The sequence below is a fragment of the Ceratina calcarata genome, unplaced genomic scaffold (genome assembly GCF_001652005.2).
Source record: "Ceratina calcarata isolate Rehan_Ccalc_2016 unplaced genomic scaffold, ASM165200v1 scaffold40.2, whole genome shotgun sequence".
Lineage (NCBI taxonomy): Eukaryota > Metazoa > Arthropoda > Insecta > Hymenoptera > Apidae > Ceratina > Ceratina calcarata.
Genome location: NW_017163422.1, coordinates 231,673 through 243,669, shown reverse-complemented (window position 1 = coordinate 243,669; position 11,997 = coordinate 231,673). Strand labels below are relative to the sequence as shown.

General features: G+C 45.0%; 1 protein-coding gene across 1 annotated transcript; it reads left to right on the top strand.

Annotated features, from left to right (window-relative positions):
* Nucleotides 1–299: 299 nt before the first annotated feature.
* On the top strand, nucleotides 300–11,907 carry LOC108626428 (transcription factor mef2A). The gene has a single exon (XM_018027079.2). It carries the CDS (start codon nucleotides 1,150–1,152, stop codon nucleotides 4,444–4,446), a length of 3,297 nt encoding a protein of 1,098 aa, XP_017882568.1. The 5' UTR covers nucleotides 300–1,149; the 3' UTR covers nucleotides 4,447–11,907.
* Nucleotides 11,908–11,997: the final 90 nt, after the last annotated feature.

The window sequence follows — 11,997 nt, the reverse complement described above, 5'->3', positions numbered from 1 at the left end:
CGGCGCCGCAATCGAAACGGTCACCGGTGAAGACTTTCGTTCTCGTAGTGACGACCGACTTGGACACGTTGTTGTCAGTGAACGAAGTGAAAAGTGATGGACTGTGATGATCGATGATTCGAGGACAGAGAGCCGCGGCAGTCGTCCGGCCGCGTGAATTTGTTCACCGAGGAACGTTTTTTGATCAAAGAGACGGAAACTAGTGACGAGACACCGAGTGATCGCGAGACGACAATGTAAACCACAGGTGCGCGTTTACTGTTTATTTTTTTTCGTTTTCTTGTTTCAATTCTCGCGAGCACCGTCGGTGAAATTGCCACGTCGATACTGAACTCTCCTGTCCCCGAGGAAACGATCCTCACGTTCAAACACGGCGTCGGTTAATACGAACTACGAGCCGAAGAGCAGAGCCCGTTTGCGCGAACCACCGATCGTACCCGAAACATTGTCGCTGCCGTCGCCGGCGTGGCGGGGGCGACGATGCCGCACACAGTGACACATTCGAATTCGCACCAGTTGGACCCATCGTGGTCGACCTGGACTTTCGTACTGGGCGTCCGTGCGAACATATGATAAATGTAGAACTCGCTGTACCCCGCCTTTTTCTTTTTTCCTTTCTTTACTTTTCGTTCGGCCCCCCTCCCCACTCTACGAGATACTCCTCCCCCACGACACTCCACTAGCTGCTTGCTACTCGTCACGTGGCTACCGTCATTCCGTTCGTGCATCGAGTCATCGTCCATGTGCTCTGCGCGAGGATACCAGTGTCGGCGCTCGACGACGACTAACTGGAGGGAGACGCATGTCGTCGGAACTTAACGCACGGCGTGTTTATCATTCCGGTACAGTTCGTCCCGAGTTCGTCACGTATACTGTTTTTCAATTCGGACAGCAAGAAAGTGAAACGCGATATCGGGGATAGACTTTCGTGGCGCGCGCGTAAGCGCGTGTACGCGCGCATATATGAACGCGGTATCATCGACACAGTGTATCGCGTGTGACGTGGTTCCCATTCGTCGCTCGCGTTCTACGGACAGTGATTATTTTATTTTACGAGTGATTGAAGCGAAAAAGGAATGCGTCTTGCCTATTAACAAGGAAGACGAGCGAACAGCAAGTGCGACAGTGGGGTAGAGACTGAAAGACAATATGAGTGAAATGACGAGTGTCGAACAGCAGCAGCAGCAACAACAGTACGTGGGTGGAACTTCGAATCCTGAGCTTCATTGCAAGGATTGCGGTCTTAATTTCGAAGGTGAAAAAAGTCTCGAAGTGCACCTGCGATACCACCAAGAGAACCTGTTGACCCAGTGGGCCAACCAAGCCCAACAGGAGGAGAGTAACAATAATAATAGCAAGGCCGGCAATCACAACAATCACGTGGGCGTTAAACGCGAGAGCGTAACCGCGCTGGCGGACTCGAGCGAGTCTACCTCGAGGCCGCCCTCTCAAGACCCGTCGTCTTCACAGCAATCATCGCAACAGCAGCAGCAGCAGCAGCAGTCGTCACAACAGCAGCAGCAGCAGCAACAGCAGCAGCAACAACAGCAGCAGCAGCTGCAACAGCAGCAGCTGCAGCAACAACAGCAGCAACAGCAGCAACAACAACCGCAGCAATCAGCCGGTCAGAGTTATAATCATTACCAGCCACCGATGTTCAGTGAAGCAAGTTATTTCATGCAGAACGAACCGGCATTTATTTTGCCCCATCATTACTCTCCGCCGCAAGAGGATACGCAAAATAATGGCGGGGGTAGTGGTGGTGGCAGCGGTGGTGGAGGATACGCGCGCTATCATCCGTATCAACACCAGCAGCATTTTCCAACGGAGCGAACGGGTTCTGTCAGTTCTACCAGCCCGAGGAGTCCGCCCCTTCAGTGTGAGAAATGCGGTGCAGTGTACGAGGATGCGAATCAACTGGGTGAACATGTGCGAACGAGTCATACGGACTCGCCCGGCGGATATCCCGGGCAGCATCAGTATCAGCAGCTCGGTAACAGTCCGCAACAGCAGAACCAGCAATCACAGCAGCAAATGCATCCGTCGCCGCCGCATTCGAATCAGCAGCAGCAACAGCCGCAACAGTCCGGCTACGATTACAACAGCGGGCAAACAGTGAAAACGGAAGTGAAACAGGAACCAGAGGAACAGGCAGAGATTCTCGATCTCGATTCGCACAAGGTGCAGACGCACAGGTACGAGGAGGAGCTGATGAGGCTTCACCAGCAGCAGCAACAACAGGAGCTGCAGATGCAAATGCATCAACAGCAGGTGATGCAACAACACCAGCAGCAACAACGCACCGGAGCGCACTCGGTGAGTTCTATGCTGGGTTGGCCGCCGGCCGCCCAGCCACACGATTATCATCCGGGATTATCGCCCATGGGGCCCATGGAAAATATCGCGCCTCTACCGGATCAGAGTCAATTCATGCGCGGGCAGCATATGACGGTAGAATCATCGCGACATCCGGGTTCACCCATTATCACTAGTACGCAACCGATGCCCGGACATCAGTTGCCCGCTGGGCTTCTCCAGCAGCCGCCGAAACCGCCGCCGTTGGCTAATCAATCGTGGAAAAGTAACGAGGCGCGGCGACCAAAGACGTACAACTGTACCGCATGCAACAAGTGGTTCACCAGCTCGGGCCACTTAAAGAGGCACTATAATACGACTCTGCACAAAAACGCGGTGAAACAGAGCAACCAGCCGGACCCGGCGAATATGCCAATCAGTGCCCATCATCATCCCGGCAGAGACAACCATACGACCGGTGGCCGCGGCAGTGGATCGTCCAGATCGCCGGAGCTATCTTCTTCAGGGAGTCCCCCAAACTTGATGGCAGGTCCCTCGGGAGAGGCGGCGAGGGGCCTGCTCCACACGCCCACCAGTCTCTACAACAACAGCAACAATTCCAACAACAACAGCAACAGCAGCACCAGCAGCGAATCTTCGGCGGCAGCGGCTCTAACGCAGCACCAGCAGCAACAACAGCCGCAGCAACAGCAGGCGGCTTCGGGGGTGCACTTGGGCACCACAATGGTAGCGCCGCTCAATTCCCCGGTTCAATCGCCGCTGGCAGGCCACCATCAGCAACAAATGGGTTCCCCGTCCTCCCAGCTGGGTCACCAGCAGCCACAGCAACAGCAGCAAATTCATCACCTGCCAATGGGTTCGCCCTCGGCCCAGCTTCCGGTGCAACATCCCATGAGTTCGCCCATATCGCCCATGCACCCACCGTCGGCGCCCCACCTGAGTTCCACTTCGCCAATGGGCTCGTCCCACCCGCACCACATGAGTTCGCCGTCAACCATAACGCCGGGCTCGGTCCACCCAGCAATGGCTTCGTCCACGGCGATGGGGGGTACTACGATGCCTCATCAGCCGTACCCAAACGCCTTGCCCCCCCACGTTATAACTACTACCAACATCCCGGACCTGCTGGAGTCTATCACCATCCAGCTAACTACTATTGGTGATGAGATTCCCTCTTTGCCACATACCGGGCAATCTCAGGGCCAATCGCAGCAACATCTTCAACAGCAACTGCAGCAGCAACTTCAGGATGTTTTACCCGGTTTCGGGACTTTCAGCAACCATCAGAGGTCCCTGATTAGTTTCACGCCGTTCGACGTGAACGGGTATTTGATCGGCCAGAACCAACCGCAGGCCATTAACGTGGGGGGGCTAAGTCCAGAGGAGAACCCATCTCCTCAAAACAGATCTTTCGAATCGTCAGAGTCGAAGTACAATCCGTACACGAGTTCACCGCCCCGTTACGAGTCACTGGCGAACGTACAGGTCAATACGCAGACGAACACCGACGGCATGATCGTTAAGCAGTACGAGGTCCAGACGAATCAACATCACCGTCTGTCGCAATTGCTTCAACGAACGCGAAACGAGCTGGAGGCGAACAATAATCTGCCTCAGGTGATCCAGGCGAAGGAGGAACTGAATCCGAACGTCGGCAGGCAGTTTGAGAAAAATACGAAGCCGAAGCCTAGCCCGGAGATAACCAAGGAGCATCAGGTGACCAGCACCAATACCGGCTCGCACTATATTTCCCAGGATGGCTTTCATAAGTGCATCGAGTGCGACAAGGTCTTCAACAAGGCCTGCTACCTGACGCAACACAACAAGAGCTTCCACTCCGGCGACAAGCCGTTCAAATGCAATCAATGCGGCAAGAGGTTCCCCCTCGAGTACCTGCACGCGGAGCACCTGCAGAAGCACGCCGGCGACAAGCCGTACAAGTGCGAGATATGCCCCAAGCAGTTCAACCATAAAACTGACCTCAGGCGGCACCTGTGCCTCCACACTGGCGAAAAGCCGTACGCCTGTGATACTTGCGGCAAGGGATTCATCAGGAAGGACCATATGATGAAGCACGTTGACACGCACAAAAAGAAGAACAATCACCACAGCGTTCATTTGCGGGCGTGATCCGCGTGGAGTTCGAAGATCGGGGACTGGGCATCAGCAACAGACGTGTTATCGGGAGCCTGTGCTATACGTGATTACGAGACGACGAAACAAGGTCAGACCGTCCTCCGATTGGTAAGGCAATATTGTGAGATCATCGTACTTTAAAAATAAGCAGAGAGACTTAAAGACTCGACTGCATTACCTTTTAGATTGTGATGAAGTTCGTAATTTATTCTAATACTTTTTTGGTTAAATAGGAATCAAAATTTGAAACGACGACGTGAATCCTTTTTTTTTTGAAAAATATTCACGCCGTCATTTCAAATTTCCTTTTGATTCCCATTTGAAATATCAGTTTTCCATTGATCGCGACATTACCCTTGTTCGAGAGTATCGACCAATGTCTTTAGCCGGTAATAACGGTCGAAAGGATATTAGTTTTTTGCTCAAACATACGTTTAATTTGACTTCGAATCATGATTGTTTCGACAAGAAAATTTTGCATGTGGAAATCGCGACGCGTTTAACAGGCTTTTTCAGAGATAATCAGATTTCGTCTGCCTTGAGAATCTAAAATCGACCGCTGATCGACGATTTTAAGTAACGCGATACGCGGAGTCGATCATGAGAAATCGACGAGCGATTATTTTCTCTATATTCCCTCGCTGATTGCTCGACTTCATGGATCGCGACTTCTTTCACGGGTCGAAACGGAGCCCGGTAACGCGATCGCGAAACCGCGAGACTTTCGGCAAAGTCGAAGAACAAGACTTTTGAATGATGATAATAATAATAGATCGGAAAAGTAAAAACTGGAAAGAAAATTTAAAAAAAAGAAGAAACGCGCAATGGAAATTTCTGATGCGATGTAAAACCTTTGAAGCTTATGAATTGTACAAAATATGTTAATTGTATAAGCTTAAGGATTACATGTCATTGTAATTATTAAATTTAATTGAATATTCTCTAGAAAATGATTATGGACTCTAATCATAATACTCGTGTTTTATAGCGTAAGATTATCGAGGATGAACGAAATGAAAACGAGAGTGATTGATAAATGATTAATCGCGAAAGGACGCGGCGACGCTCGCGCGATTTCGTCGAATCATCACGAACATCGTTATTTTTGCAATTATCTTTTGTTTTATAATTATTACTTTTTAAGATTTGTATTTCTTATATTGATTTTAGATATTGAAGAGGGTCGAGAGATGATACCGCAGTATCTCCTCATTTATTCTCTTATAGTTAATAATAACGAAAACTAGAAGTAGTATGTAGTTATGACGAGTCTCTCGACGCGCTCTTTTCGTCACATTCCTTGCGTATTTTTTCATACATTCCAGTTTCGCAGTGTGAACGACTTATCGCGTCGGCGTCGCGTCATGTTCCTTTCTTTTTTGTATAAACGTTAGAATTTTTAATAATAGCCTAAGTTACGAATTGCACGTTGCTCGTAATGAACCTCGCTCGTGTCGTTCACCCCCCAGTTAAAGAAAGTAACTACGGGATTTTAATCAAGCATAGTTCATTGATATGAGCTCCTCTTATCTCGATTTATACTTCTCAAATTTTACTATCTATTTTAACGAAAAATTGACGAGAAATAACATTTACATTTCGAAATCATTGAACGCGATTGCAAATAATTTAAGATGATCATAAGTGACGCGATCATCGACATCGTCAAATTCTCGCATCGCCTGTAATTGCATGGCACGAATAATTGGTGCCCGATTGATCGGCCACGAAAACGAGGCAATCACCGGGATCGTATCGGGCCTCTCGTCTCTCGTGACACGAGCGAATTTCCCTTCGAGCTACGCACAGCTCGTTACACTTACAAACACACCGGTATACATACAAGTACACATATTACACACGCAGCGAGTAAACGTTGACCATCCGCGTAATGCAATTCATGTATATTCATAATACCTCTTAACTACCGTTTGATTAATTATTTAATGAAAATCGATTGATCAAATAATAATGGAGGCGAATAAAAATCGTGCGTTAACACGCCGGGGAATAATAATCACGCGTCGTGTTAACGCTTAATTTTTATCATTATATCTGTGTCAATATTTAATCGACCAGTTTTCACTAAATAATTAATCAATCGGTTACGAGGTATTACGTTGAACAGATATTCGAATCAGTTTGTTCCCGTTTCTGATTGTTATTGTTGTGATTACCTTTGCCATTACGCGCACAGTGTCGATCGACTTGTTTCCTTGTTATGATCCTTTAACGCTATAACCGTTTCGTTTGTACATTTTCAAATAGATTATTGTTCCTCGATATTCTATTGCATTGTTTAATTGGTAATCGGAAGTATTGCTCAAAATAGTTTTTCTAATAGACGAAATAGATGTTTTCATACTGTACGTGAATCAACTGTGCAATGATTCGCCTGTTATTAAGTATGCAGTATTATTTCTCAGCCTTTGTTCAAATTTCATCTGTTCCTTAATTATCTTGAACAATAGATATAATAATAATAATCTTACTCAGAAGAAAATTGTTCAGCCACGACACGTACAAGTACACTTATACACACAGCTGTAACGTCCTTTCACGAGTATTTCGATCGTCTTTCAGTTGTTTAGTATGAAAGGAAGTTAAAAAGAAAGAGAAATAAAGTTGACGAAGAAATGATGACGTGAAAGCGAGAGAAAAATAAGACGATAAATTATAAAGCACTCTTGCCATTTTTACTACGTAACGACACCCAGAACAGACTACCTCAGAGTTCAGGAATTTAACGATGAATGAAAGGAAGAAAGAAATGATGAAAGAGCCAATGCAATAATAATAATAATGTTATTAAAAGAAGAAAAACTTAGCTGAACGCGCATCCGCGCGGGTGGAACGATGTACTTAATCGTTTCTGTCTCAGATTATCGTTCGAAAATAAAAATTTTTTCGTACGTCACATTCACAAATACAATTTTATCATTCATAATTTGTCGTTTTTACAAAAATACATAGAGACACAGCTTCGCTTCTTGCCTTATTTCTGCTGTAAAGTTCCTCGAACCGCCCGCCGGTCGTAAGAGCGTGTAATAGAACATTATACATATAGATATATACGAACCGCCAATTTCATATTAACCGTACTCTCCCCTCTCGCTCTTATTCTCCATCTCTCTCCCGTTTATTATTATTTTAATATAATATCCAATATATTATTCTAATATAAACGGAAGAAAGATACAGAATAAGAGCGAGAGGAAAGGATACGATTAGTATGGAATGGACGGTTCGTAAATCGATGTACTTTATAGAGACATATCAAACAGTATTACTGTAAACTCAGTTTTAATATTAAATAATTGTGTAAATCTAAATGAAAGGAGAAACGACGAAGAGAAGGGATAAGATTGGCAGGCTGTAGTGAGACGCGTTTGATGAAATCAGATCAGCGAATGATCGCGAGAATTATACATATTTCCAACGTCATATCATACCATAAATCGCCTCACGGGATCTTCACGGTCAATTTCTCTTATCACGTTTAGTAAACGCGTTTGCTTCTTGCAGTACGAACATGTACTGCGAGAGGCAATACTGCGTTTTACTAAACGTGATAACAAAAATTGAGGGTAAAGACTCCGTGACGCGATTTATCTCACGTGTTTTCAGCGAAAGAACGCGGAACATATCGCGTCACATACATTTGCACATCACAGAGGGCATTAATCTATATATGAAATAAATATACATAGAGTAATGGTGATTTCGCGAGCGACGACGAAGCGGCGAAATATATTTCTCTAGATTTGTTTTTAGACAAGACGCTTGTCTCTTGTATTATTACTATTATTATTGTATTATTAATAATATTATTATTGTATTATTATGTAATAAAAACTACTGCTATTAAAGACAGCGCGCAAAATCGTTAGTATTTTTAAACACGTTCCGTGAGCGCGTTTTCGTGCGAGAGCATGTTTGTAATTGTAAAATAGTTGTTCCCGCACACAAGTGCAAAATACATATACATATATATGATGTATAAATATATATATATATATGTACACATCATATATACGTATATACATAGTATACATACGTATACATATGTGTATATATATACACACGGTACCAAACTGTCGTTGGTTGTGCCAAAAAAGATAAGAGAAACGAAGAGACGAGACGAGATGTAATAGAACCTTGTGTGCTTCCTCTCACGTGTGATTCTAATTTCATGGGCATTTGACAGAAGTAAAAGGTAAAAATAGAATGACAAAAATGTAAATGAAAGAGAGAAGAGGATAGGAAGATAAAACAGGTTTCTATAAGTAAAAATGATTGTAAAAAAAAAAAAACAAATAGTTCATGAGCGTGCCGGAATGCGTGCGTCCGTGAGCGAGAAAAGAGAGCGTGTATGTGTGGACCATTGCGTGAGAGAAGGGCGAGATCGAAGAGAAAGACGCCGAGGGAAAGGGAAAGTGGAAGGAATTCTTATTCGATAATAACAAGCATTTCCGCGCATACCCATTCCTCATTTTGTGCCATAATGAACGCGTGTTGAATAAAAATTTGTAAAGATTTTTGTTTTTGATAGGTTTAGAGAATATACGTGAATGCGTGGTGTGTATCTCGGTGAGCATGTATGAGTGTAGTACGAGCATTTGGTCCGTAGTGAATGATTTGTATAATTAAATATACATATAAGTATAATACGGTAATGTGCCGTGAACACGGAGAGGGAAGAAAACTCATGGACAGAGAATCGAGTAAAAGTCGCGCAACGATGTTCGCCCGTTCGGGAAAGTATGCGAGTAAAAAAGAAGTCCGGCTTGAAATCGATGAAATTAAGCGGGACGTCATAGATATTTAAGCGCATAATTGCGAAGATACGCGGTTTCTGTTCCTCTTTTTTTTTTATTGTACATGTATATGTTCTCTTTCTCCCACGTGATAACGCCTATCGCAAGGTAAGAGAAAAATGTTAACGCAGAGAACGGAGGCGTATAAATATTTAAGATGTGTATTATTTTATACGCGATTAATTTTGTTTTTATAAATATATTTTATTTGTCAGCACATACACACACGATCTGTTTATTCCTGGTTTCTATATCAGTTCCTTTATTTTCATTTTCTCCGCTCACTACTTCCATTCAGTCGACGACATCGTTGAGTTTAACGCGTTACCTGACGTGAGTCAGCAACAACATTGTCCGCTGTTCAACAATTATTCAACGAAAATCCTTGGTTTAACGTAAAATATTTACGTGATCAACGAGTAGAAGCAAACAAATGCAACTCCATCATCCTGCATAGATATCTTATCAATCACTTATCATCAGATTGTTTACCACCTGACTCACGTCGAGTTAAACATCGGTTATTCCTTGTAACAATGACACATCTTCGACCAGATTATTTTTGAGATACTTGTCGATGGTTTCATACAGAGAAAACAGTTATTGTTTTCGTTTAACGTTACGTCACACTACCTTAGTACTCGGGACCGTTATATTAATTTATCAACGCGATCTAGCATGCTAGTTGCTTTAGACATTAATTTTCCTTGAGTTACAGAAAGTGCGCAATACGATACGAAAAAATCACGATAAATCGTTGTTGCAAATTAAGTATAACTTCACTCACGATCTTTTTATATCCAGTGGTATCTGAAGCTTTGACGTTCGCTACGTTTCGATGAGCCGGTACACACTCTTGTCTCGCGGATCTCTCGCCGGAGTTAATTGTAAGCGTAAAACCCTCTCGGGATCGAACTCGCGCTCGCGTTAAGATAACACGGGTTCCGTCAGTTTCGCGCGGTCGTTTTCCACGGGATGCACGTTCCGTTGTTCAGTCAATTTTCGTTTAACGCCGTGGCGCACGGGCGTGCGTGACTCCGTGAGATAATCCCGATCCGATCGCGGGGAGAGGATCCCATCGCGCGTCATCGGCTCGTCCGCGCGGCGCGTTCCGCGTTCTCGTCGACGCCTCCGAAACCCCCGTCGTGTAATATTCCTCCCCCGACGCCAGCCTCTCGTCGCGCACACGTAAACCTTGGGCATTCTGTAATTTAGTAAATTGTTGCGGACTCGGCGCGGCGGAATCGTTCGGCTCGCGAAACGACTCGCCTCGCGCGGCTCTCGAGAGCACGATTTCGCGAGAACGAGCGGCCGCGGGCCATTTAGACGGATCGAACCGGGCGCGATCAACGCGGTGTTCCATTCGATCGGGTCGAGTCGAGATCGCGGGTCGACACGTTTCGCAGGACGATGGTCGGTTTTCGGCACCCGTTGTATAAACGGGCCGATTTTGTGGGCATTCATATTCGACGTTCGTCGAAGAACTGAAGTGTAAGGCGCCAGTTTGGCGGACGTTTTGTTCTGCGTATTCGCGGCAGGTCCCATCATTGTTAGACTTAGGCAACATCTACCTGATCACGAAGCAATATATTGAATGCGATCTATCTACGATTTATTAAGGTGGATGGTAGGATGAGATTTGACAGAGAGTATACCAAAAATGAGGGAGGAAGGAGGAAACGTTGGTGAGAAGTAGCTGGGAGGAGATAAGGGAACGGAAGATAAATCGAGAGTAAAACGATGTTAGGTGTAGTCCACTATATTGTACTATGCGTCTCCTAGCTAAATTTTTATGTTTTCTAATTCGTTGTGAACGAATGTTTTTTGGTATAAATATATAAATAAATGAATCTATATATATATAAATATATATATTTAAATTCTAGGATATTAATTGTAAGTGGTAAGCAAGCCAATCAACGAGCTGCGTGGCGGCCGCGATTCATCGTCTCGCGTTCGTAGTTCGTCGACTCATTCGATAAAATTTTGAACGTCGACGCGCAACCGATCAGACAATCGAGGTCTACAAAAAAGTATCCGCGTTTCCAAATTTCTACAGCGGTCCTCCGGTCGTCGGCGCGCAAAGTAAATCATTTCAAAGAAAGTTTCAACGTACTCAAAGTGTTCTTCACGGTGAGAATTCACGTGTCATGAGCGAGTAGCGAAATTTCATAAAAGGACACTCAATCTATAATAGACATACCCATAATAAGGGATACGAAGTATCATTTCTCGACTCGGATCGCGGAGGTGATCCGAGCTCGAGGTGGAATCTTTGCGCGCACGATTATCGAGTTCTGCGTCGGAGAGAATTTAACAAGGTAGAAAGTGGTGCAAAGCTTCGATATACATAATAAAGTGTACACTTGGTATACAGCTCGTTGCCAGAGAACGTCACCGTAAGCCATCCAGTCGCGATTCGAAGATGATAAATCGATCAGTGCGCAGATTAAAAAAGAAATGGTCGAAACGAAGTGCTTAGCCCGATTCTACCGTCGGTTTATTTATATAAGAAAGAAGTAAAAACGTGTAATTGTTCTCCCGTAAGGAGCTCACTGCCGCCACGAGACGAAGGGAAATATTGTAAGATGAAGCAGAATAAAAAAAAAAAAAAGAGAAAAGGTAAAAACGATAGAAAGGAAGGAAAATGAAAACGATCGACTTATGTAGGCGCACGTATGGGATTCGTATAGAGGCACACGTCCTGTGCCGCGTGTCTGTATACGTC

Coding starts and splice junctions, on each gene's coding strand:
- LOC108626428 (XM_018027079.2), top strand. CDS start 1,150: ATGAGTGAAATGACGAGTGTCGAACAGCAGCAGCAGCAACAACAGTAC.